This window comes from Eucyclogobius newberryi, unplaced genomic scaffold (genome assembly GCF_026437365.1).
Source record: "Eucyclogobius newberryi isolate DKJ021-1_F unplaced genomic scaffold, fEucNew1.0.hap1 SCAF_3, whole genome shotgun sequence".
Lineage (NCBI taxonomy): Eukaryota > Metazoa > Chordata > Actinopteri > Gobiiformes > Gobiidae > Eucyclogobius > Eucyclogobius newberryi.
Genome location: NW_027315945.1, coordinates 39,132,566 through 39,152,667, shown reverse-complemented (window position 1 = coordinate 39,152,667; position 20,102 = coordinate 39,132,566). Strand labels below are relative to the sequence as shown.

Here is a 20,102-nt window from a genome sequence, read left to right as displayed (position 1 = left end):
TCTGCTGCCCTCTGCTGCCCTCTGCTGCCCCCTGCTGCCCCCTGCTGCCCTCAGCTGCCCTCAGCTGCCCCCTGCTGCCCTCTGCTGCCCCCTGCTGCCCCCTGCTGCCCCCTGCTGCCCTCAGCTGCCCTCTGCTGCCCTCAGCTGCCCTCTGCTGCCCCCTGCTGCCCTCTGCTGCCCCCTGCTGGCCTCTGCTACCCCCTGCTGCCCTCTGCTGGCCTGTGCTGCCCCTTGCTGGCCTGTGCTGCCCCCTGCTGGCCTCTGCTGCCCCCTGCTGCCCTCTGCTGCCCCCTGCTGGCCTCTGCTACCCCCTGCTGCCCTCTGCTGGCCTGTGCTGCCCCTTGCTGGCCTCTGCTACCCCCTGCTGCCCTCTGCTGGCCTGTGCTGCCCCCTGCTGGCCACAGGGTTTCAGACCGATGACACTTTACTCACGATTCATATTATACACTGGTCGTAATATCAGAATAAGAAAAGGGTTTATTGCCATTTGTCGATGAATAAAGGGGGTTAGGGTAACCCTAACCCTAACCCTAACCCTAACCCTAACCTTAATCACAAACATAGGAACTTGTCCTGGTTATTCATGCAACACAAACAACAAACATTGAACAATGAAAACACAAAAACGACATGATATGTACATAATAAAATGAAATATAAAATATAAAGACCTTTTTGTATTTGTTGGTCTGTGATCGATCAATCGACTCCACGATGTTCCAGACCCAACGAGCCAATTACAAACATTCGACTGGCATCACATGACCTGATCTAAGCCTTTCTCCTCCCCTCCCTCCTCGTCCTCCTCCTCCTCCCTCCTCCCTCCTCTCCTCCTCCTCCTCCCTCCTCCCTCCTCTCCTCCTCCTCCTCATCCTCCTCCCTCCTCCCTCCTCCCTCCTCCTCCTCCTCCTCCTCCTCCCCCTCCTCTCCTCCTCCTCCTCGTCCTCCTCGTCCTCGTCCTCCTCCCCCTCCTCTCCTCCTCCTCCTCCCCCTCCTCTCCTCCTCCTCCTCCTCGTCCTCCTCGTCCTCGTCCTCCTCCCCCTCCTCTCCTCCTCCTCCTCGTCCTCCTCGTCCTCGTCCTCCTCCCTCCTCCCTCCTCTCCTCCTCCTCCTCCTCCTCGTCCTCCTCCCTCCTCCTCCTCCTCCTCCTCCTCCTCCTCGTCCTCCTCCCTCCTCCTCCTCCTCGTCCTCCTCCTCGTCCTCCTCCCTCCTCCTCCTCCTCCCTCCTCCTCCTCCTCCTCCTTCTCCCTCCTCTCCTCCTCCTCCTCCTCCCTCCTCCTCCTCCTCCTCCTTCTCCCTCCTCTCCTCCTCCTCCTCCTCCCTCCTCTCCTCCTCCTTCTCCCTCCTTCTCCTCCTTCTCCCTCCTCCTCCTCGTCCTCCTCCCTCCTCCTCCTCCTCCTCCTCCTCCTCCCTCCTGCTCCTCCTCCTCCTTCTCCCTCCTCTCCTCCTCCTCCTCCTCCCTCCTCTCCTCCTCCTTCTCCCTCCTTCTCCTCCTTCTCCCTCCTCCTCCCCGTCCTCCTCCCTCCTCCTCCTCTTCCTCCTCCAGGCTCGGGTCAGATCCAGCTGTGGCAGTTCCTCCTGGAGCTCCTCTCCGACAGCGGTAACTCCACCATCATCACGTGGGAGGGCACCAACGGCGAGTTCAAGATGACGGACCCGGACGAGGTGGCCAAGCGCTGGGGCGAGCGGAAGAGCAAACCCAACATGAATTACGACAAGCTGAGCCGCGCCCTCCGGTACTACTACGACAAGAACATCATGACCAAGGTGCACGGCAAGAGATACGCCTACAAGTTCGACTTCCAGGTAAAGATCCGGCTTGAGCCGCGCCTTCAGCTCACGTAGAGTCCGGCTTTTCAGCCGCGTTTTGTTTACTCGTTATTATTTCACTTCTGTCGAGGTCGATATCTGGAGTTTGACACTTCGTTTCGGCTCGAATGAGTTCTGAGCGGACACGAAACGCTCAAATCGATCTTCGCTGTGTCGCGTTTCGCTGAAACGGAAACGGCAAAACAACTGAAGCGCAAATCTGGACCAACCAGGACTAAACAAGGTCCAAACCAGGTCTAAACCAGGTCTAAACCAGGTCTAAACCAGGACTAAACAAGGTCCAAACCAGGTCTAAACCAGGTCTAAACCAGGACTAAACAAGGTCCAAACCAGGTCTAAACCAGGTCTAAACCAGGACTAAACAAGGTCCAAACCAGGTCTAAACCAGGTCTAAACCAGGACTAAACAAGGTCCAAACCAGGTCTAAACCAGGTCTAAACCAGGACTAAACAAGGTCCAAACCAGGTCTAAACCAGGTCTAAACCAGGACTAAACAAGGTCCAAACCAGGTCTAAACCAGGTCTAAACCAGGTCTAAACCAGGACTAAACAAGGTCCAAACCAGGTCCAAACCAGGTCTAAACCAGGTCTAAACCAGGACTAAACTAGGTCCAAACCAGGTCCAAACCAGGTCTAAACCAGGTCTAAACCAGGACTAAACAAGGTCCAAACCAGGTCCAAACCAGGTCTAAACCAGGTCTAAACCAGAACTAAACTAGGTCTAAACCAGGTCTAAACCAGGTCTAAACCAGAACTAAACTAGGTCTAAACCAGGTCTAAACCAGGACTAAACCAGGTCTAAACCAGGTCTAAACCAGGTCTAAACCAGGTCTAAACCAGGTCTAAACCAGGTCTAAACCAGGTCTAAACCAGGTAAACCAGAGCACGTGACTGAGGTATAAAACCGTTTAATGCACGGCTCCTCGTGTGTTCATGTGCTTCTTGGTTATGCCACTTCACCAGATCAATTATCAGGGCGGAATAAAGACGCCGACAATGCAACATTTTGGACTATTTTTTTAGTTATTTTAGATCATTTATGCCATGATTAGGGACGTCGCGATATCAATTATTAGTGTTACGATTATACGATTAATCACGATTTTTGGCGATTATTGAGCCTGAACTGAGGGATCTTTCATTTTATTTCATTTTCTCGTTTTCTGACGAGCGACTGTTCCTCAAGTTTGTGACCGGCTTTACAAATATAAACTTTCAGAAAGACAAAGTAAAGTAAAATTTGACAAAAAACAGCAAGATGAAAAGTGATTTACATTTAGCTCGTTTTTTTGGCCAATAGAATGAGGCCTAATTTTGCTTCTTAAATTGTCACACTTATTATTTTTCTAATATTATTGTTTGACCTAATGATCGTGACATCCCTAGAGCCGTGATCGATGTACAAGGACCAAAAATAATCCCTTCGTTAACGTAAGACTGTGAGGAAGAAACTCATATCTCAAAGTTACACCTTCTGAAAACTAGACAATACATTTGTTCAAGGCAAAAATGTCCTTGGAAAAAGTGAAATTATCTGCAGTAAGTGAATTTTACTGAACAAGACTTCTTAAAATCTTAAAGGTTGAATGGACGATTTTTTGGCACAAATCTGAGTCTCATTTCTCGTGGCGTGGACGGCCGATTAGTCCTGCCACGTGTCAATCATAAAACGCACCTACCGCTCACCTGCAGCCGCGTGCGGCTCGTCCCCACGTTTCTGCATGTCTAAGCGCATTGATCTATCATAATATAGTTCCCTCAGTGTACGGGACAAAATGGGACAAAAGACGGAGAAAGACTGTTCGAGCTGACGCAGAAGAAGACGGAAATCTACGGGAGACGAGAGATGTGCTGCGATCCGTCGCGCTAATAAACAAACGCACGTGTGTTGTATCAGTCCAGACGGGGGAGTGGCATGTGCAAGGGGGAGTGGCATGTGCACGGGGGAGTGGCATGTGCACGGGGGAGTGGCATGAGCAAGGGGGAGTGGCATGTGCACGGGGGAGTGGCATGTGCACGGGGGAGTGGCATGTGCCCGGGGGAGTGGCATGAGCACGGGGGAGTGGCATGTGCACGGGGGAGTGGCATGTGCACGGGGGAGTGGCATGTGCACGGGGGAGTGGCATGTGCACGGGGGAGTGGCATGTGCACGGGGGAGTGGCATGAGCACGGGGGAGTGGCATGCGCACGGGGGAGTGGCATGCGCACGGGGGAGTGGCATGAGCACGGGGGAGTGGCATGCGCACGGGGGAGTGGCATGTGCACGGGGGAGTGGCATGTGCACGGGGGAGTGGCATGAGCACGGGGGAGTGGCATGTGCACGGGGGAGTGGCATGTGCACGGGGGAGTGGCATGTGCACGGGGGAGTGGCATGAGCACGGGGGAGTGGCATGTGCACGGGGGAGTGGCATGTGCACGGGGGAGTGGCATGTGCACGGGGGAGTGGCATGAGCACTTCCGCCTGCGTTCTCAAATCGCCGAAAAATCGTCCATTGCGCCTTTAATAATCATGACTTATTTAGCGTTTATTTAGTAGAAATGTCAGACTGTGTTGGTCGGATGCGTGAAACGTGCAGTGTCCCGACTCACCCCGAGTGTCGCCCCCTGCAGGGCATCTCCACGGCGCACCAGAGCCACGCGGCGGAGAGCGGGCTGAAGTACCAGAGCGAGATGTCGTACGCGCCGCAGTACCACAGCCACCAGCCCAAGGGGACGTACGTGTCGGCCCACCCCGCCTCCGTGCCAGTGTCCCCGGGCGGCTTCTTCAGCCCGGCCTCGTCCTACTGGAGCTCCAACGCGGCGCTCTACCCCGGGACGCCCGTGCCCCGACACCCCGGCGGCCACGCCCACCTCAGCTCCTACTACTGACCGCTTTTGGGAACTGCAGCGGGGAAACGTGTAGTTTAACGAGCACGAGGAAGGTTTGATGCAGAGAACTCCATCTGCTGCAGTGGATGACGTACAGATACACGAGCAAAAAGTACTTTTAAAGCATCTAAATGTCACAAATCTGGTCATTAAAGGCAGAGGTGGAAAGTAACAAAGTACAGAAGTAAAATGTTTATGTATCTGTAGTACATTTTACAGTGAATACTTTTTACTTTGACTTCACTACGTTTAAAAACAGATGTTTGTACTTTCTACTCCACCACATTTTTGAACACACCTCCCTTTGGGTTGAGGAGTTATTTTTAGCACATTCACGTTTATGTCTAAAGGTTCTGAATTCTGGCCTTAAACAAACAGAAATATAAAAGAAAATAAATTGATTAAAAAAATATATATATAATATCAAAATCGCCATATTTCACTCTTATTTTTTTTAAATCTGCATTGTATATTTTTTACTCTAAAATGTTGTACTTAATACTTTTACTCAAGTACTATTTTATATGTGATACTTTTACTTCAGTAGCAAAATGCAGTATTTCTTCCACCACTGATTACAGGCAACTTTCCAGGTTATTTATCTCTATAAAACTAAATAATAAACTCATGCGAGACGTCTCCATAAACGTGCTAAAAGTCAAACCCCTCAGCCATTTCTGCAGCTCTAAAACCTTCAGAAAATATACTTTTACTTTCCAGTCTGGTTCAAAAATGCAGTGCGGAATAAAGTAGATACGTGTTCTGAGAAGTACAAAGTATCTACTGTCAAATGTACTCAAGTGAAGTACAGAACAACAGGGGGGACCAAGCACAACCCTGACTCACAGCTCTTTGTTAAGATGAATTAAGGTGTAGTTATTATAAAGTGCTACAGAGTTTCTTTCCCTCGATTATGGAGCTTTATCAGGCCAAAAACCTCGTCTTGCTTTTACCGATTACATAAAAACACAACTCGACAAGTAAAAGCAACTTTCATCTTCTTTGTTCACGTTGTTATAGCTCGTGTACTTGACGTAAGCGCGACAGAGCAATTATCCACACGTAATTGTGGCGTCTGCGCCGCGTTTCGTCTGGTGATGGAAGCTAACGCTAACACAAAACAAGTTGAGTCGAGCAAGTTCTTTTACAGCGTTATTATTCCGGTCATCGTGCGATTAGCATCCGTGCTATTACAGTGTTATTACAGTGTTATTACAGCATTACCATGGGGTTACGGTGCGATTAGCGTCCATGCTATTACAGTGTTATTACAGCCTTACCATGGGGTTACCGTGCGATTAGCTTCTGTGCTATTACAGAGTTATGACAGCGTTACCATGGGGTTACCGTGCGATTAGCGTCCGTCCTATTACAGTGTTATTACAGCGTTACCATGGGGTTACCGTGCGATTAGCGCCTGTCCTATTACAGTGTTATGACAGCGTTACCATGGGGTTACCGTGCGATTAGCGTCTGTGCTATTACAGTGTGATGACAGCGTTACCATGGGGTTACCGTGCGATTAGCGCCTGTCCTATTACAGTGTTATGACAGCGTTACCATGGGGTTACCGTGCGATTAGCGTCCGTGCTATTACAGTGTTATTATAGCGTTACCATGGGGTTACCGTGCGATTAGCGTCTGTGATATTACAGTGTTATGACAGCGTTACCATGGGGTTACCGTGCGATTAGCGTCCGTGCTATTACAGTGTTATGACAGCGTTACCATGGGGTAACCGTGCGATCAGCGTCCGTGCTATTACAGTGTTATTACAGCGTTACCATGGGGTTACCGTGTGATTAGCGTCCGTGCTATTACAGTGTTATGACAGTGTTACCATGGCGCTACCGTGTGATTAGCGTCCATGCTATTACAGTGTTATGACAGCGTTACCATGGCGTTATCGTGCTGTAGAACGCGACCGCCGGTGTTACTTTCTGCAGTGATAAAAGAATCGTGGGTTTGATGGTGAGACAAACGCGTAAAGTCGATATTTGGAGCTGGTTTTCGGTTCTTTTCAAAAACAGGGCATTAAACGCTTCTCCAAAATGTGCCTTTTTCAATCCTTATCGTATAAACTGTAGTTTTACAATGTTTCCAAACCAAGTTGTTTGTGAGTCAAATGTTTTGATGAATGAAAAAAAAGAGGGAAAAAAAGGCAAATGCTGTTCTATTAAAAAAAGGGTTGTTGATATACGTGTTGTTTGTTCTGAAATGTAGTTATCGTTTAGTTAGAGCCGACTTTGTAAAAAACTGTAATGTACAGAATGTTTTCATGTAGCATTTACCCTCCGATGTTATGTTAATGAATAAACATGAGCCAAACCAATGGCTCCGACTTCAAGCAAGAAGTGATTGCATTTTTACAAATCAAACCAAACCTAAGGACTAAACCAGGACTAAACCAGGACTAAACCAGGACTAAACCAGGACTAAACCAGGACTAAACCAGGTCTAAACCAGGACTAAACCAAGACTAAACCAGGTCTTAACCAGGATTAAACCAGGATTAAACCAGGACTAAACAAGGTCTTAACCAGGACTAAACCAGGTCTTAACCAGGACTAAACCAGGACTAAACCAGGACTAAACCAGGTCTTAACCAGGACTAAACCAGGACTAAACCAGGACTAAACAAGGTCTTAACCAGGACTAAACCAGGACTAAACCAGGACTAAACCATGTCTTAACCAGGACTAAACCAGGACTAAACCAGGACTAAACCAGGACTAAACCAGGACTAAACCAGGTCTAAACCAGGACTAAACCAGGAATAAACCAGGACTAAACCAGGACTAAACCAGGTCTTAACCAGGACTAAACCAGGACTAAACCAGGACTAAACCAGGACTAAACCAAGACTAAACCAGGTCTTAACCAGGACTAAACCAGGATTAAACCAGGACTAAACAAGGTCTTAACCAGGACTAAACCAGGTCTTAACCAGGACTAAACCAGGACTAAACCAGGACTAAACCAGGTCTAAACCAGGTCTTAACCAGGACTAAACCAGGACTAAACCAGGTCTTAACCAGGACTAAACCAGGACTAAACCAGGTCTTAACCAGGACTAAACCAGGACTAAACCAGGACTAAACCAGGACTAAACCAGGACCAAACCAGGACTAAACCAGGTCTTAACCAGGACTAAACCAAGACTAAACCAGGACTAAACCAGGTCTTAACCAGGACTAAACCATGTCTTAACCAGGACTAAACCAGGACTAAACCAGGACTAAACCAGGTCTTAACCAGGTCTTAACCAGGACTAAACCAGGACTAAACCAGGACTAAACCAGGTCTAAACCAGGTCTTAACCAGGACTAAACCAGGACTAAACCAGGACTAAACCAGGACTAAACCAAGTCTAAACCAGGTCTAAACTAGGACAAAACCAGGTCTAAACCAGGTCTTAACCAGGACTAAACTAGGACTAAACCAGGACTAAACCAGGACTAAACCAGGTCTAAACCAGGTCTAAACTAGGACTAAAGCAGGACTTAACCAGGTCTAAACCAGGTCTTAACCAGGACTAAACCAGGACTAAACCAGGACTAAACCAGGTCTAAACCAGGACTAAACCAGAACTAAACCAGGTCTAAACCAGGACTAAACCAGGTCTAAACCAGGACTAAACCAGGTCTAAACCAGGACTAAACCAGAACTAAACCAGGTCTAAACCAGGTCTAAACCAGATCTAAACCAGGTCTAAACCAGGACTAAACCAGGTCTAAACTAGGACTAAACCAGGACTAAACCAGGTCTAAACCAGGACTAAACCAGAACTAAACCAGGTCTAAACCAGGACTAAACCAGAACTAAACCAGGTCTAAACCAGGACTAAACCAGAACTAAACCAGGTCTAAACCAGGTCTAAACCAGGGCTAAATCTTGAGCTGATCAGCTCAAGGTTTTGTTTTGTTGTTAATGACCCACATGAAGTTTTACAGCACAACCGTTGAACTCTGAGTCTGGATCTGATCCAGAGGTGTGTCTCTGACTCAGAGTTTCTGTTATGAGGAAGTGACACTCGTCCTGCTCTCAGAGGGAGAAATGGCGCAGAGCACAGTGGACCCGGCGGCTCTGAGCTGCTCCGTGTGTTTGGAGGACCTGAAGGAGCCGCTCACTATTACCTGTGGACACAGCTACTGCAGCAGCTGCATCCACAGCCACTGGGACAGAGAGGAGACAGAGAGGCCGGTCTACAGCTGCCCTCAGTGCAGGCAGAGCTTCAGCCCCAGGCCTGTCCCGGGCAAAAGCGTCATGTTAGCATGTTTAGTGGAGGAGCTGAAGAGGAGCGGGCTCACAGCGCCCCCTGCTGACCACTGCTACGCCGCTCCTGGAGATGTGAGCTGTGACGTGTGCACTGGGAGGAAGCTGAAGGCGCTGCGCTCCTGTCTGCAGTGTGTGGCCTCTTACTGTGAGAGCCACCTCCAGCCTCATCATGACGCTGCAGCGCTACAGAGACACCAGCTGGTGGCGCCCTCACACCACCTCCAGGAGAACCTGTGCTCTGAGCACAACGAGGTCAAGAAGATGTTCTGCCGCACCGACGGGCAGCTCCTGTGTGTGGTCTGCTGCATGGAGCATCACAAGGGCCACGACACCGTGTCCTCTGCCTCAGAGAGGGCCCAGAGGCAGGCACAGCTGCCGGCCAGGAGGGCCCTGCTGCTCCAGAGCCTCCAGCACAAAGAGACAGACCTGCAGAGGCTCCAACAGGAGGCCCAGGACATCAGCTGCTCTGCCCAGAGAGCGCTGCAGTGCAGCGAGGACAGCTTCAAAGAGATGGTCCTTCTCCTGGAGAAAAGACGCTCTGAAGTGGAGCAGCAGATCCTCTCCCAGGAGAAGACCCAACTGAGCCCAGTCCAAGAGCTCCAGGACCAACTGCAGCAGGACGTGACTGAGCTGAAGAGGAGCATCTCTGAGCTGGACACACTGTCCCTCACCCCTGACCACAACCAGTTTATACTGCGCTGCCCCCCTCTGGCCACAGACACACAGCACACAGAGTCCAGGATCCAGACCGGATCAAGGAGGGACTTTGAGGACGTGTCCAGAGCTGTGTCTGAACTCAGGGACAAACTGCAGGTCTTTCTGGAGGAGGCCAAGGTTCAAGTCCAGGATGAACTGAGGCCTGAGCCGAGCTGCAGAGAGGACTTCCTCAGATATGCACGAGACATCACTCTGGACCCAAACACAGCAAGTGAAGATCTGTCTCTGTCTGATGGAAACAGAAGAGTGACAGATGAGGATAAAGAGCAGAGTTATCCTGATCATCCAGACAGATTCAATGTGTTGCAGGTCCTGAGTCCAGAGGAGCTGACGGGCCGATGTTACTGGGAGCTGGAGTGGAATGGGAGAGGGGTTATGATAGCAGCTGCTTATAAAGACACTGAGAGAGACTGTGTGTTTGGAGACAATGATAAATCCTGGGCCTTACACTGTAACAGTTTTGGTCACTCATTTGGGTTCAACAAAGTCCGATCTGAGATCGCAGGTCCGGTCGGGTCCAGAATCGGGGTTTACCTGGACCACAGCGCAGGGGCTCTGTCCTTTTACAGCGTTCAGGGTCCAAACATGAGGCTCCTCCACAGAGTCCAGACTCAGTTCACTCAGCCTCTACACGCTGGAGTCTTAGTTTTTTATGGACAAGCACATTTCCTTAAACTGAACAGTCCTGAACAATCACAACCATGGGGAACCATGTGGAACTGGTTCTTTTCCAACCAGTGGAGAGGAGAGAGCACGAGGTGAAAAGAGAGCAAGAGGAGAGAGCTCGAGGCGAAGAGAGAGCAAGCGGAGAGGAGAGAGCACGAGGCGAGGAGAGAGCTCGAGGCGAGGAGAGAGCGCGAGGAGAGGAGAGAGCGCGAGGCAAGGAGAGAGCGCGAGGCGAGGAGAGAGCGCGAGGCGAGGAGAAAGCGGGAGGCGAGGAGAGAGCACGAGGCGAGGAGAGAGCGCGAGGAGAGAGCGCGAGGAGAGAGCGCGAGGAGAGGAGAGAGTACGAGGAGAGGAGAGAGCGCGAGGAGAGGAGAGAGTACGAGGTGAGGAGAGAGCACGAGGTGAGGAGAGAGCGCGAGGAGAGAGCACGAGGAAAGAGCGCGAGGAGAGGAAAGAGCTCGAGGAGAGGAGAGAGTACGAGGTGAGGAGAGAGCGCGAGGTGAGGAGAGAGCGCGAGGTGAGGAGAGAGCACGAGGAGAGGAAAGAGCTCGAGGAGAGGAAAGAGCTCGAGGAGAGGAGAGAGCGCAAGGAGAGAGCGCGAGGAGAGGAAAGAGCTCGAGGAGAGGAGAGAGCGCGAGGAGAGGAGAGAGCGCGAGGAGAGAGCGCGAGGAGAGGAAAGAGCTCGAGGAGAGGAGAGAGCGCGAGGAGAGGAAAGAGCTTGAGGAGAGGAAAGAGCTCGAGGAGAGGAGAGAGCAAGAGGTGAGGAGAGAGCACGAGGCGAGGAGAGAGCGCGAGGAGAGAGCGCGAGGAGAGAGCGCGAGGAGAGGAGAGAGTACGAGGAGAGGAGAGAGCGCGAGGAGAGGAGAGAGCGCGAGGAGAGAGCGCGAGGAGAGGAAAGAGCTCGAGGAGAGGAGAGAGCGCGAGGAGAGGAAAGAGCTTGAGGAGAGGAAAGAGCTCGAGGCGAGGAGAAAGCGGGAGGCGAGGAGAGAGCACGAGGCGAGGAGAGAGCGCGAGGAGAGAGCGCGAGGAGAGAGCGCGAGGAGAGGAGAGAGTACGAGGAGAGGAGAGAGCGCGAGGAGAGGAGAGAGTACGAGGTGAGGAGAGAGCGCGAGGTGAGGAGAGAGCGCGAGGAGAGAGCACGAGGAAAGAGCGCGAGGAGAGGAAAGAGCTCGAGGAGAGGAGAGAGTACGAGGTGAGGAGAGAGCGCGAGGTGAGGAGAGAGCGCGAGGTGAGGAGAGAGCACGAGGAGAGGAAAGAGCTCGAGGAGAGGAAAGAGCTCGAGGAGAGGAGAGAGCGCGAGGAGAGAGCGCGAGGAGAGGAAAGAGCTCGAGGAGAGGAGAGAGCGCGAGGAGAGGAGAGAGCGCGAGGAGAGAGCGCGAGGAGAGGAAAGAGCTCGAGGAGAGGAGAGAGCGCGAGGAGAGGAAAGAGCTCGAGGAGAGGAGAGAGCGCGAGGAGAGGAGAGAGCGCGAGGAGAGAGCGCGAGGAGAGGAAAGAGCTCGAGGAGAGGAGAGAGCGCGAGGAGAGGAAAGAGCTTGAGGAGAGGAAAGAGCTCGAGGAGAGGAGAGAGCAAGAGGTGAGGAGAGAGCAGCTGTCACTGCGTCATCATATTTAAAGCCGTTTTCACTCATGGATCTATTAAAATATGAGCTTCACCTTAAAGTCCAGCTCACGGTCTGATGCTGTTGTGCTGATTCTTCACTTTCACATCAGAACATTTGCATATTAATATAATTTAGTTTTATTCTTCAATTTGATAATATTATATACATAGTGCTAAACTGTACTTTTGTATATGTATTTACCAAAATCTATTAATGTCATGGCTCAATATTTTAGTGTTTTTATTCAGTGTTTTTTGGTTTATCGCAAATAAAATATAAAAGCATAAAAAATGTTTAGTTTGTAAAGTTTTTCACTGACAATGGAAATAATTCAGATTCTTATTAAAAACATGGAATGTTTGATCTAACTTTGATTTTTTTAATTACAGATTTTTTATCTGCCAAATGCCAATCATTCTACAACATGTCAAATGTGTCACATGTTTATCTACAAAACATGCTCAAGTCATGATGAAGTCAGTATTTATGCTCAAGTCATGATGAAGTCAGTATTCATGCTAAAGTCATGATGAAGTCAGTATTCATGCTAAAGTCATGATGAAGTCAGTATTCATGCTAAAGTCATGATGAAGTCAGTATTCATGCTAAAGTCATGATGAAGTCAGTATTCATGCTAAAGTCATGATGAAGTCAGTATTCATGCTAAAGTCATGATGAAGTCAGTATTCATGCTAAAGTCATGATGAAGTCAGTATTTATGCTAAAGTCATGATGAAGTCAGTATTTATGCTAAAGTCATGATGTAGTCAGTATTCATGCTAAAGTCATGATGAAGTCAGTATTTATGCTAAAGTCATGATGAAGTCAGTATTTATGCTAAAGTCATGATGAAGTCAGTATTTATGCTCAAGTCATGATGAAGTCAGTATTTATGCTAAAGTCATGATGAAGTCAGTATTTATGCTCAAGTCATGATGAAGTCAGTATTTATGCTCAAGTCATGATGAAGTCAGTATTTATGCTCAAGTCATGATGAAGTCAGTATTCATGCTAAAGTCATGATGAAGTCAGTATTTATGCTAAAGTCATGATGAAGTCAGTATTTATGCTAAAGTCATGATGAAGTCAGTATTTATGCTAAAGTCATGATGAAGTCAGTATTTATGCTAAAGTCAAGATGAAGTCAGTATTTATGCTAAATTCATGATGAAGTCAGTATTTATGCTCAAGTCATGATGAAGTCAGTATTTATGCTAAAGTCAAGATGAAGTCAATATTTATGCTAAAGTCATGATGAAGTCAATATTCATGCTAAAGTCACAATTAAGTCAGTATTAATGCTAAAGTCATGATGAAGTCAATATTTATGCTAAAGTCATGATGAAGTCAATATTTATGCTAAAGTCATGATGAAGTCAGTATTTATGCTAAAGTCATGATGAAGTCAATATTTATGCTAAAGTCATGATGAAGTCAGTATTTATGCTAAAGTCAAGATGAAGTCAGTATTTATGCTAAAGTCATGATGAAGTCAGTATTTATGCTCAAGTCATGATGAAGTCAGTATTTATGCTAAAGTCATGATGAAGTCAGTATTTATGCTAAAGTCATGATGAAGTCAGTATTTATGCTAAAGTCATGATGAAGTCAGTATTTATGCTAAAGTCATGATGAAGTCAGTATTCATGCTAAAGTCAAGATGAAGTCAGTGTTCATGTTGCTTGTGTCATACAGATAAAACACTGATGGACACGAAACATCGATTATTTTAAACCTGAAAATCATTCCATTTCCACAGCATTTATTACGTTATTTATATTTTCAAACATAAACATTTCAAGACATCGCTTCTGAGGCCCTAAGACCCGGGGCCCTCAGATCCGGGGCCCTCAGACCCCCGGCCCTCAGACCCCCGGCCCTCAGACCCCCGGCCCTCAGACCCAGGGCCCTCAGACCGGCGGCCCTCAGACCCCCGGCCCTCAGACCCCCGGCCCTCAGACCCCCTCAGACCCGGGGCCCTCAGACCCGGGGCCCTCAGATCCTCATGGATCCAGTTTGACGTCTGCAGCTCGTTCATGGCATTTGGTTCTTCCACGGCGTCTCGGCCTGTTCACTTCACCTAAACGCGCTCTGATTGGTCTAGACAGTCACCGCTCTGACCAATCAGCGCACGAGCTGGGCTAGAGCGGCGCGCTAGAGCGTAGCCGAAGCTACAGCTACAAATGTTTAAAAGAATCTTAAAATTAAAAAAGTCAATGACCCAAAAATAGAATTGCGACTATTTCCAACATTGTTGTCTGTAGGCCCCTGTCAGCTGTAGGCCCCTGTCAGCTGTAGGCCCCTGTCAGCTTTAGGCCCCTGTCAGCTTTAGGGCCCTGTCAGCTGTAGGCCCCTGTCAGCTTTAGGCCCGTCAGCTTTAGGCCCCTGTCAGCTGTAGGCCCCCGTCAGCTATAGGCCCCCAGTCAGCTGTAGGCCCCAGTCAGCTGAAGGGCCCCAGTCAGCTGTAGGTCCCCGTCAGCTGTAGGACCCTGTCAGCTGTAGGCCCCCGTCAGCTATAGGCCCCCAGTCAGCTGTAGGCCCCAGTCAGCTGTAGGACCCCGTCAGCTGTAGGACCCTGTCAGCTGTAGGCCCCCGTCAGCTATAGGCCCCCAGTCAGCTGTAGGCCCCAGTCAGCTGTAGGACCCCGTCAGCTGTAGGTCCCCGTCAGCTGTAGGTCCCCGTCAGCTGTAGGTCCCTGTCAGCTGTAGGTCCCCGTCAGCTGTAGGTCCCTGTCAGCTGTAGGCCCCCGTCAGCTGTAGGTCCCTGTCAGCTGTAGGCCCCCGTCAGCTGTAGGTCCCTGTCAGCTGTAGGCCCCCGTCAGCTGTAGGTCCCTGTCAGCTGTAGGCCCCCGTCAGGCTCGCACGATTTCTATGGCTGCAGTACCAATGGAGTGGCCACTGGGGGCGTGTACATCATGCAAGCCACGCCCTATCCAGATATTATAATAGATCCATGGGGAAACCTCCAAAGACACGGGGAGAACATTCAAACTCCACACAGAATGGGACTGGACCCCGGGACCTTCTAGCTGTGAGGTGAGAGTGCTAAACACCGTGCCACATCAGGCTCGAGCCCGACACTTTCATTCTTCAGAATGAAGAATTCAGCTCCTCAAAACTTCTCCAGCTCCTCAAACTTCTCCAGCTCCTCCACCTCCTCCACCTCCTCCACCTCAGCAGAGCCCACCACCTCCAGGGGCTCCTCCTCTGAGGTGGGCTGGTCTGGTCTGGAGGTGAGGACCACTGAGGGTCGAGACTTCCTTTTGGAGGATCCACTGAAGGACTTGTGCTTGTTCTTCTCTGCAGCAGCTCCAGGTTTGAGGCTCCAGGCTCTGCTGCTGATCACAGTCTCTGAAAAACACAATCTGAACCTCTGAGTCTGGATGAGAAACAAATGAGACGCTGCGGGTGAAAAGAGGAAGAACTCTGACATTTAGAGCCGTTTATTTCAAACCACTCACAGAAATGTAAGAAGGGACAAAGCAGAGAACGTCCACAGCACCTTTAAGTTGACTTTGAGATAAGACGTGTGCTGAGGGCGGAGTGAGCGCCCTCTGGTGGCAGCAGATGAGACTGACCTGTGGAGGCCGAGGGGCCACAGTGCGAGTCACAGCAGGAACACACATCCGTAGAGTCCCACCCGTAGAGCTCCTCCCACCTGAGACATACACACGTTATGAACACGCCTCGTTTAAATGAATCCAGTTTTCTTCTTCGCCGCTTCGTCTCTGAGCCTCACAAAAACCTCCAGTTTAAAGTTTCCCAGATTTGTGAGGGCAAAAGAAGAGCTCTGGAGGTCCATGAATCATCACAGACTGAGCATTTCTGACTCAAATCACCTCCATTACAACCGCGTGCTCACGTTAGCACAAAGCTCGGGGCAAGCTAGCTTTTGTTTGTTTCCCCATGGTAATCCCCTCTGCTGCCAGTAGGTGGAGCGCTAACACATAATCTTGATGAGGGAACGTCGCACTGAGAGAAAGTCACGTGTGTTTTCTATTCATACATTATTTTAAGTCAAGTTTAAAGACCAAGAACAAAACAACAGGACTAAACGAGGACTAAACCAGGACTAAACCAGGACTAAACCAGGACAAAACCAGGACTAAACCAGGACTAAACCAGGTCTAAACCAGGACAAAACCAGGTCTAAACCAGGACAAAACCAGGACTAAACCAGGACTAAACCAGGACAAAACCAGGACTAAACCAGGACTAAACCAGGTCTAAACCAGGACAAAACCAGGACTAAACCAGGACTAAACCAGGACAAAACCAGGACTAAACCAGGACTAAACCAGGTCTAAACCAGGACTAAACCAGGACTAAACCAGGTCTAAACCAGGACTAAACCAGGACTAAACCAGAACTAAACCAACAATTTGTTTTTTTGCCTGTGTCACCTAAATTGCAATGTGTGTTTTTTGTAGAACCACGAGGAAGAGGTGCTGGAGCCAGAGTCCTCCAGCTTTGAGAGGAGGTGCTGGAGCCAGAGTCTTCCAGCTTTGAGAGGAGGTGCTGGAGCCAGAGTCCTGCAGCTTTGAGAGGAGGTGCTGGAGCCAGAGTCCTGCAGCTTTGAGAGGAGGTGCTGGAGCCAGAGTCTTCCAGCTTTGAGAGGAGGTGCTGGAGCCAGAGTCTTCCAGCTTTGAGAGGGAGGTGCTGGAGCCAGAGTCCTCCAGCTTTGAGAGGGAGGTGCTGGAGCCAGAGTCCTCCAGCTTTGAGAGGAGGTGCTGGAGCCAGAGTCCTCCAGCTTTGAGAGGGAGGTGCTGGAGCCAGAGTCCTCCAGCTTTGAGAGGAGGTGCTGGAGCCAGAGTCCTGTAGCTTTGAGAGGAGGTGCTGGAGCCAGAGTCTTCCAGCTTTGAGAGGAGGTGCTGGAGCCAGAGTCTTCCAGCTTTGAGAGGGAGGTGCTGGAGCCAGAGTCCTCCAGCTTTGAGAGGGAGGTGCTGGAGCCAGAGTCCTCCAGCTTTGAGAGGAGGTGCTGGAGCCAGAGTCCTCCAGCTTTGAGAGGGAGGTGCTGGAGCCAGAGTCCTCCAGCTTTGAGAGGAGGTGCTGGAGCCAGAGTCCTCCAGCTTTGAGAGGGAGGTGCTGGAGCCAGAGTCCTCCAGCTTTGAGAGGGAGGTGCTGGAGCCAGAGTCCTCCAGCTTTGAGAGGGAGGTCCTGGAGCCAGAGTCCTCCAGCTTTGAGAGGAGGTGCTGGAGCCAGAGTCCTCCAGCTTTGAGAGGGAGGTGCTGGAGCCAGAGTCCTCCAGCTTTGAGAGGAGGTGCTGGAGCCAGAGTCCTCCAGCTTTGAGAGGGAGGTGCTGGAGCCAGAGTCCTCCAGCTTTGAGAGGAGGTGCTGGAGCCAGAGTCCTCCAGCTTTGAGAGGGAGGTGCTGGAGCCAGAGTCCTCCAGCTTTGAGAGGGAGGTGCTGGAGCCAGAGTCCTCCAGCTTTGAGAGGGAGGTGCTGTAGCCAGAGTCCTCCAGCTTTGAGAGGGAGGTGCTGGAGCCAGAGTCCTCCAGCTTTGAGAGGGAGGTGCTGGAGCCAGAGTCCTCCAGCTTTGAGGGGAGGTGCTGGAGCCAGAGTCCTCCAGCTTTGAGAGGGAGGTGCTGGAGCCAGAGTCCTCCAGCTTTGAGAGGGAGGTCCTGGAGCCAGAGTCCTCCAGCTTTGAGAGGAGGTGCTGGAGCCAGAGTCCTCCTGCTTTGAGAGGGAGGTGCCGGAGCCAGAGTCCTCCAGCTTTGAGAGGGAGGTCCTGGAGCCAGATTCCTCAAGCTTTGAGAGGGAGGTGCTGGAGCCAGAGTCATCCAGCTTTGAGAGGAGGTGCTGGAGCCAGAGTCCTCCAGCTTTGAGAGGAGGTCCTGGAGCCAGAGTCCTCCAGCTTTGAGAGGGAGCAAGGAGAAGGTGTTGGAGTGTTGGAGAAAACCACCTGGTCCTGCTCCATCTGGAAACATTCATGTGACGTCATCTTGATAAAACACCAGCTGTACAAATCCACATGTCATTACGTAAAACACTAAACCTAACTATCTCCATGACGACCAGCAGGTCATGTTTTGAACTGTGGAGACGAGTGACAAGAACAAACCTGTTTGTCACATGATCCAGAGGTGTGTCTCTGACTCAGAGTTTCTGGTCTGAGGAAGTGACACTCCTCCTGCTCTCAGAGGGAGAAATGGTGCAGAGCACAGTGGACCCGGCGGCTCTGAGCTGCTCCGTGTGTTTGGAGGACCTGAAGGAGCCGCTCACTATTCCCTGTGGACACAGCTACTGCAGCAGCTGCATCCACAGCCACTGGGACAGAGAGGAGACAGAGAGGCCGGTCTACAGCTGCCCTCAGTGCAGGCAGAGCTTCAGCCCCAGGCCTGTCCCCATCAAAAACATCATGTTAGCAGGTTTAGTGGAGGAGCTGAAGAGGAGCGGGCTCACAGCGCCCCCTGCTGACCACTGCTACGCCGCTCCTGGAGATGTGAGCTGTGACGTGTGCACTGGGAGGAAGCTGAAGGCGCTGCGCTCTTGTCTGCAGTGTGTGGCCTCTTACTGTGAGAGCCACCTCCAGCCTCATCATGACGCTGCAGCGCTACAGAGACACCAGCTGGTGGCGCCCTCACACCACCTCCAGGAGAACCTGTGCTCTGAGCACAACGAGGTCAAGAAGATGTTCTGTCGCACCGACGGGCAGCTCCTGTGTGTGGTCTGCTGCATGGAGCATCACAAGGGCCACGACACCGTGTCCTCTGCCTCAGAGAGGGCCCAGAGGCAGGCACAGCTGCCGGCCAGGAGGGCTCCGCTTTTTCAGAGCCTCCAGCACAAAGAGACAGACCTACAGAGGCTCCAACAGGAGGCCCAGGACATCACCTGCTCTGCCCAGAGAGCGCTGCAGAGCAGTGAGGACAGCTTCAGAGAGATGGTCCTTCTCCTGGAGAAAAGACGCTCTGAAGTGGAGCAGCAGATCCTCTCCCAGGAGAAGACCCAACTGAGCCGAGTCCAAGAGCTCCAGGACCAACTGCAGCAGGACGTGACTGAGCTGAAGAGGAGCATCTCTGAGCTGGACACACTGTCCCTCACCCCTGACCACAACCAGTTTATACTGCACTGCCCCCCTCTTGCCACAGACACACAGCACACAGAGTCCAGGATCCAGACCGGATCATGGAGGGACTTTGAGTATGTGTCCAGAGCTGTGTCTGAACTCAGGGACAAACTGCAGGTTTTTCTGGAGAAGGCCATGGTTCAAGTCCAGGATGAACTGAGGCCTGAGCCGAGCTGCAGAGAGGACTTCCTCAGATATGCACGAGACATCACTCTGGACCCAAACACAGCAAGTGAAGATCTGTCTCTGTCTAATGGAAACAGAAGAGTGAAGGTTGCATTTATAAATCAGTTTATAAAGAGTTATCCTGATCATCCAGAAAGATTCCGTGTAAATCAGGTCCTGAGTCCAGAGGAGCTAACGGGCCGCTGTTACTGGGAGCTGGAGTGGAGCGGGACGGTTCTAATAGCAGATTCTTATAAAGACACTGAGAGAGATTTGGAAAGAGTGTTTGGAAACAATGAGAAATCATGGGCCTTACTCTGTCACGGTGGTGGTCACTCATTTTGGTTTCAAGGCGTCGAGTCTGAGATCCCAGGTCCGGCCGGGTCCAGAATCGGGGTTTACCTGGACCACAGGGCAGGGGGTCTGTCCTTCTACAGCGTTCAGGGTCAAACCATGAGGCTCCTCCACAGAGTCCAGACTCAGTTCACTCAGCCTCTACACGCTGGAGTCTGTGTTTATTTAGGACACGCAAATTTCCTTAAACTGAAATGAACTCTTTAACAGTCACAACTTGAACGCCCAACTCTGGAACCTTGTGGAACCATGTGGAACCGGTTCTTCTTCAAAATCAGGACTAAAACTGGATTTGGAACAGGTCTCGAGACTTTAAAGACTGAACCAGAAGAAGACTTTGGGAAACACTGAAGAAAGACCAAAAAAATATTTTCAATAAATATACATCATTTCAAATTCTAATTGTTTCCAAAATGTTCAACTCTATCTATATCAAATAAATAAACTCTTACAAACATGTGTTTTTTCCTGCACAGCTGAAGAGAATATTTACAAAGGTTTAACTTCAGACATTTATCACAAGCCAAAGGTGAACAAGAGTCTACTGCGTGTCTAAGTAC

At 50.5% G+C, this 20,102-nt stretch overlaps 3 protein-coding genes across 5 annotated transcripts in view; all 3 read left to right on the top strand.

Moving 5' to 3' along the window:
• LOC140374644 (Friend leukemia integration 1 transcription factor-like) overlaps nt 1–6,847 on the top strand; it is an 86,417-nt gene extending 79,570 nt beyond the window's left edge. For all 3 annotated transcript variants that reach the window (XM_072461599.1, XM_072461598.1, XM_072461600.1), the window contains 2 exons: nt 1,546–1,805; nt 4,439–6,847. In XM_072461599.1, the coding sequence (XP_072317700.1) occupies nt 1,546–1,805; nt 4,439–4,696 (518 nt within the window). In that variant the 3' untranslated portion in view covers nt 4,697–6,847. The remainder of the gene's footprint in view (nt 1–1,545; nt 1,806–4,438) is intronic.
• A 1,830-nt stretch (nt 6,848–8,677) lies between these two features.
• On the top strand, nt 8,678–10,533 carry LOC140374645 (tripartite motif-containing protein 16-like). Its single transcript, XM_072461601.1, has one exon. It carries the CDS (start codon nt 8,753–8,755, stop codon nt 10,451–10,453), a length of 1,701 nt encoding a protein of 566 aa, XP_072317702.1. The 5' UTR covers nt 8,678–8,752; the 3' UTR covers nt 10,454–10,533.
• A 7,553-nt stretch (nt 10,534–18,086) lies between these two features.
• On the top strand, nt 18,087–19,946 carry LOC140374646 (tripartite motif-containing protein 16-like). Its single transcript, XM_072461602.1, has one exon. The coding sequence runs from the start codon at nt 18,106–18,108 to the stop codon at nt 19,738–19,740; it is 1,635 nt and encodes a 544-aa protein (XP_072317703.1). The 5' UTR covers nt 18,087–18,105; the 3' UTR covers nt 19,741–19,946.
• Nucleotides 19,947–20,102: the final 156 nt, after the last annotated feature.

Excerpts from the sequence above, each read along its gene's own strand:
- LOC140374646 (XM_072461602.1), top strand. The coding sequence starts at position 18,106 with ATGGTGCAGAGCACAGTGGACCCGGCGGCTCTGAGCTGCTCCGTGTGT.
- LOC140374645 (XM_072461601.1), top strand. The coding sequence starts at position 8,753 with ATGGCGCAGAGCACAGTGGACCCGGCGGCTCTGAGCTGCTCCGTGTGT.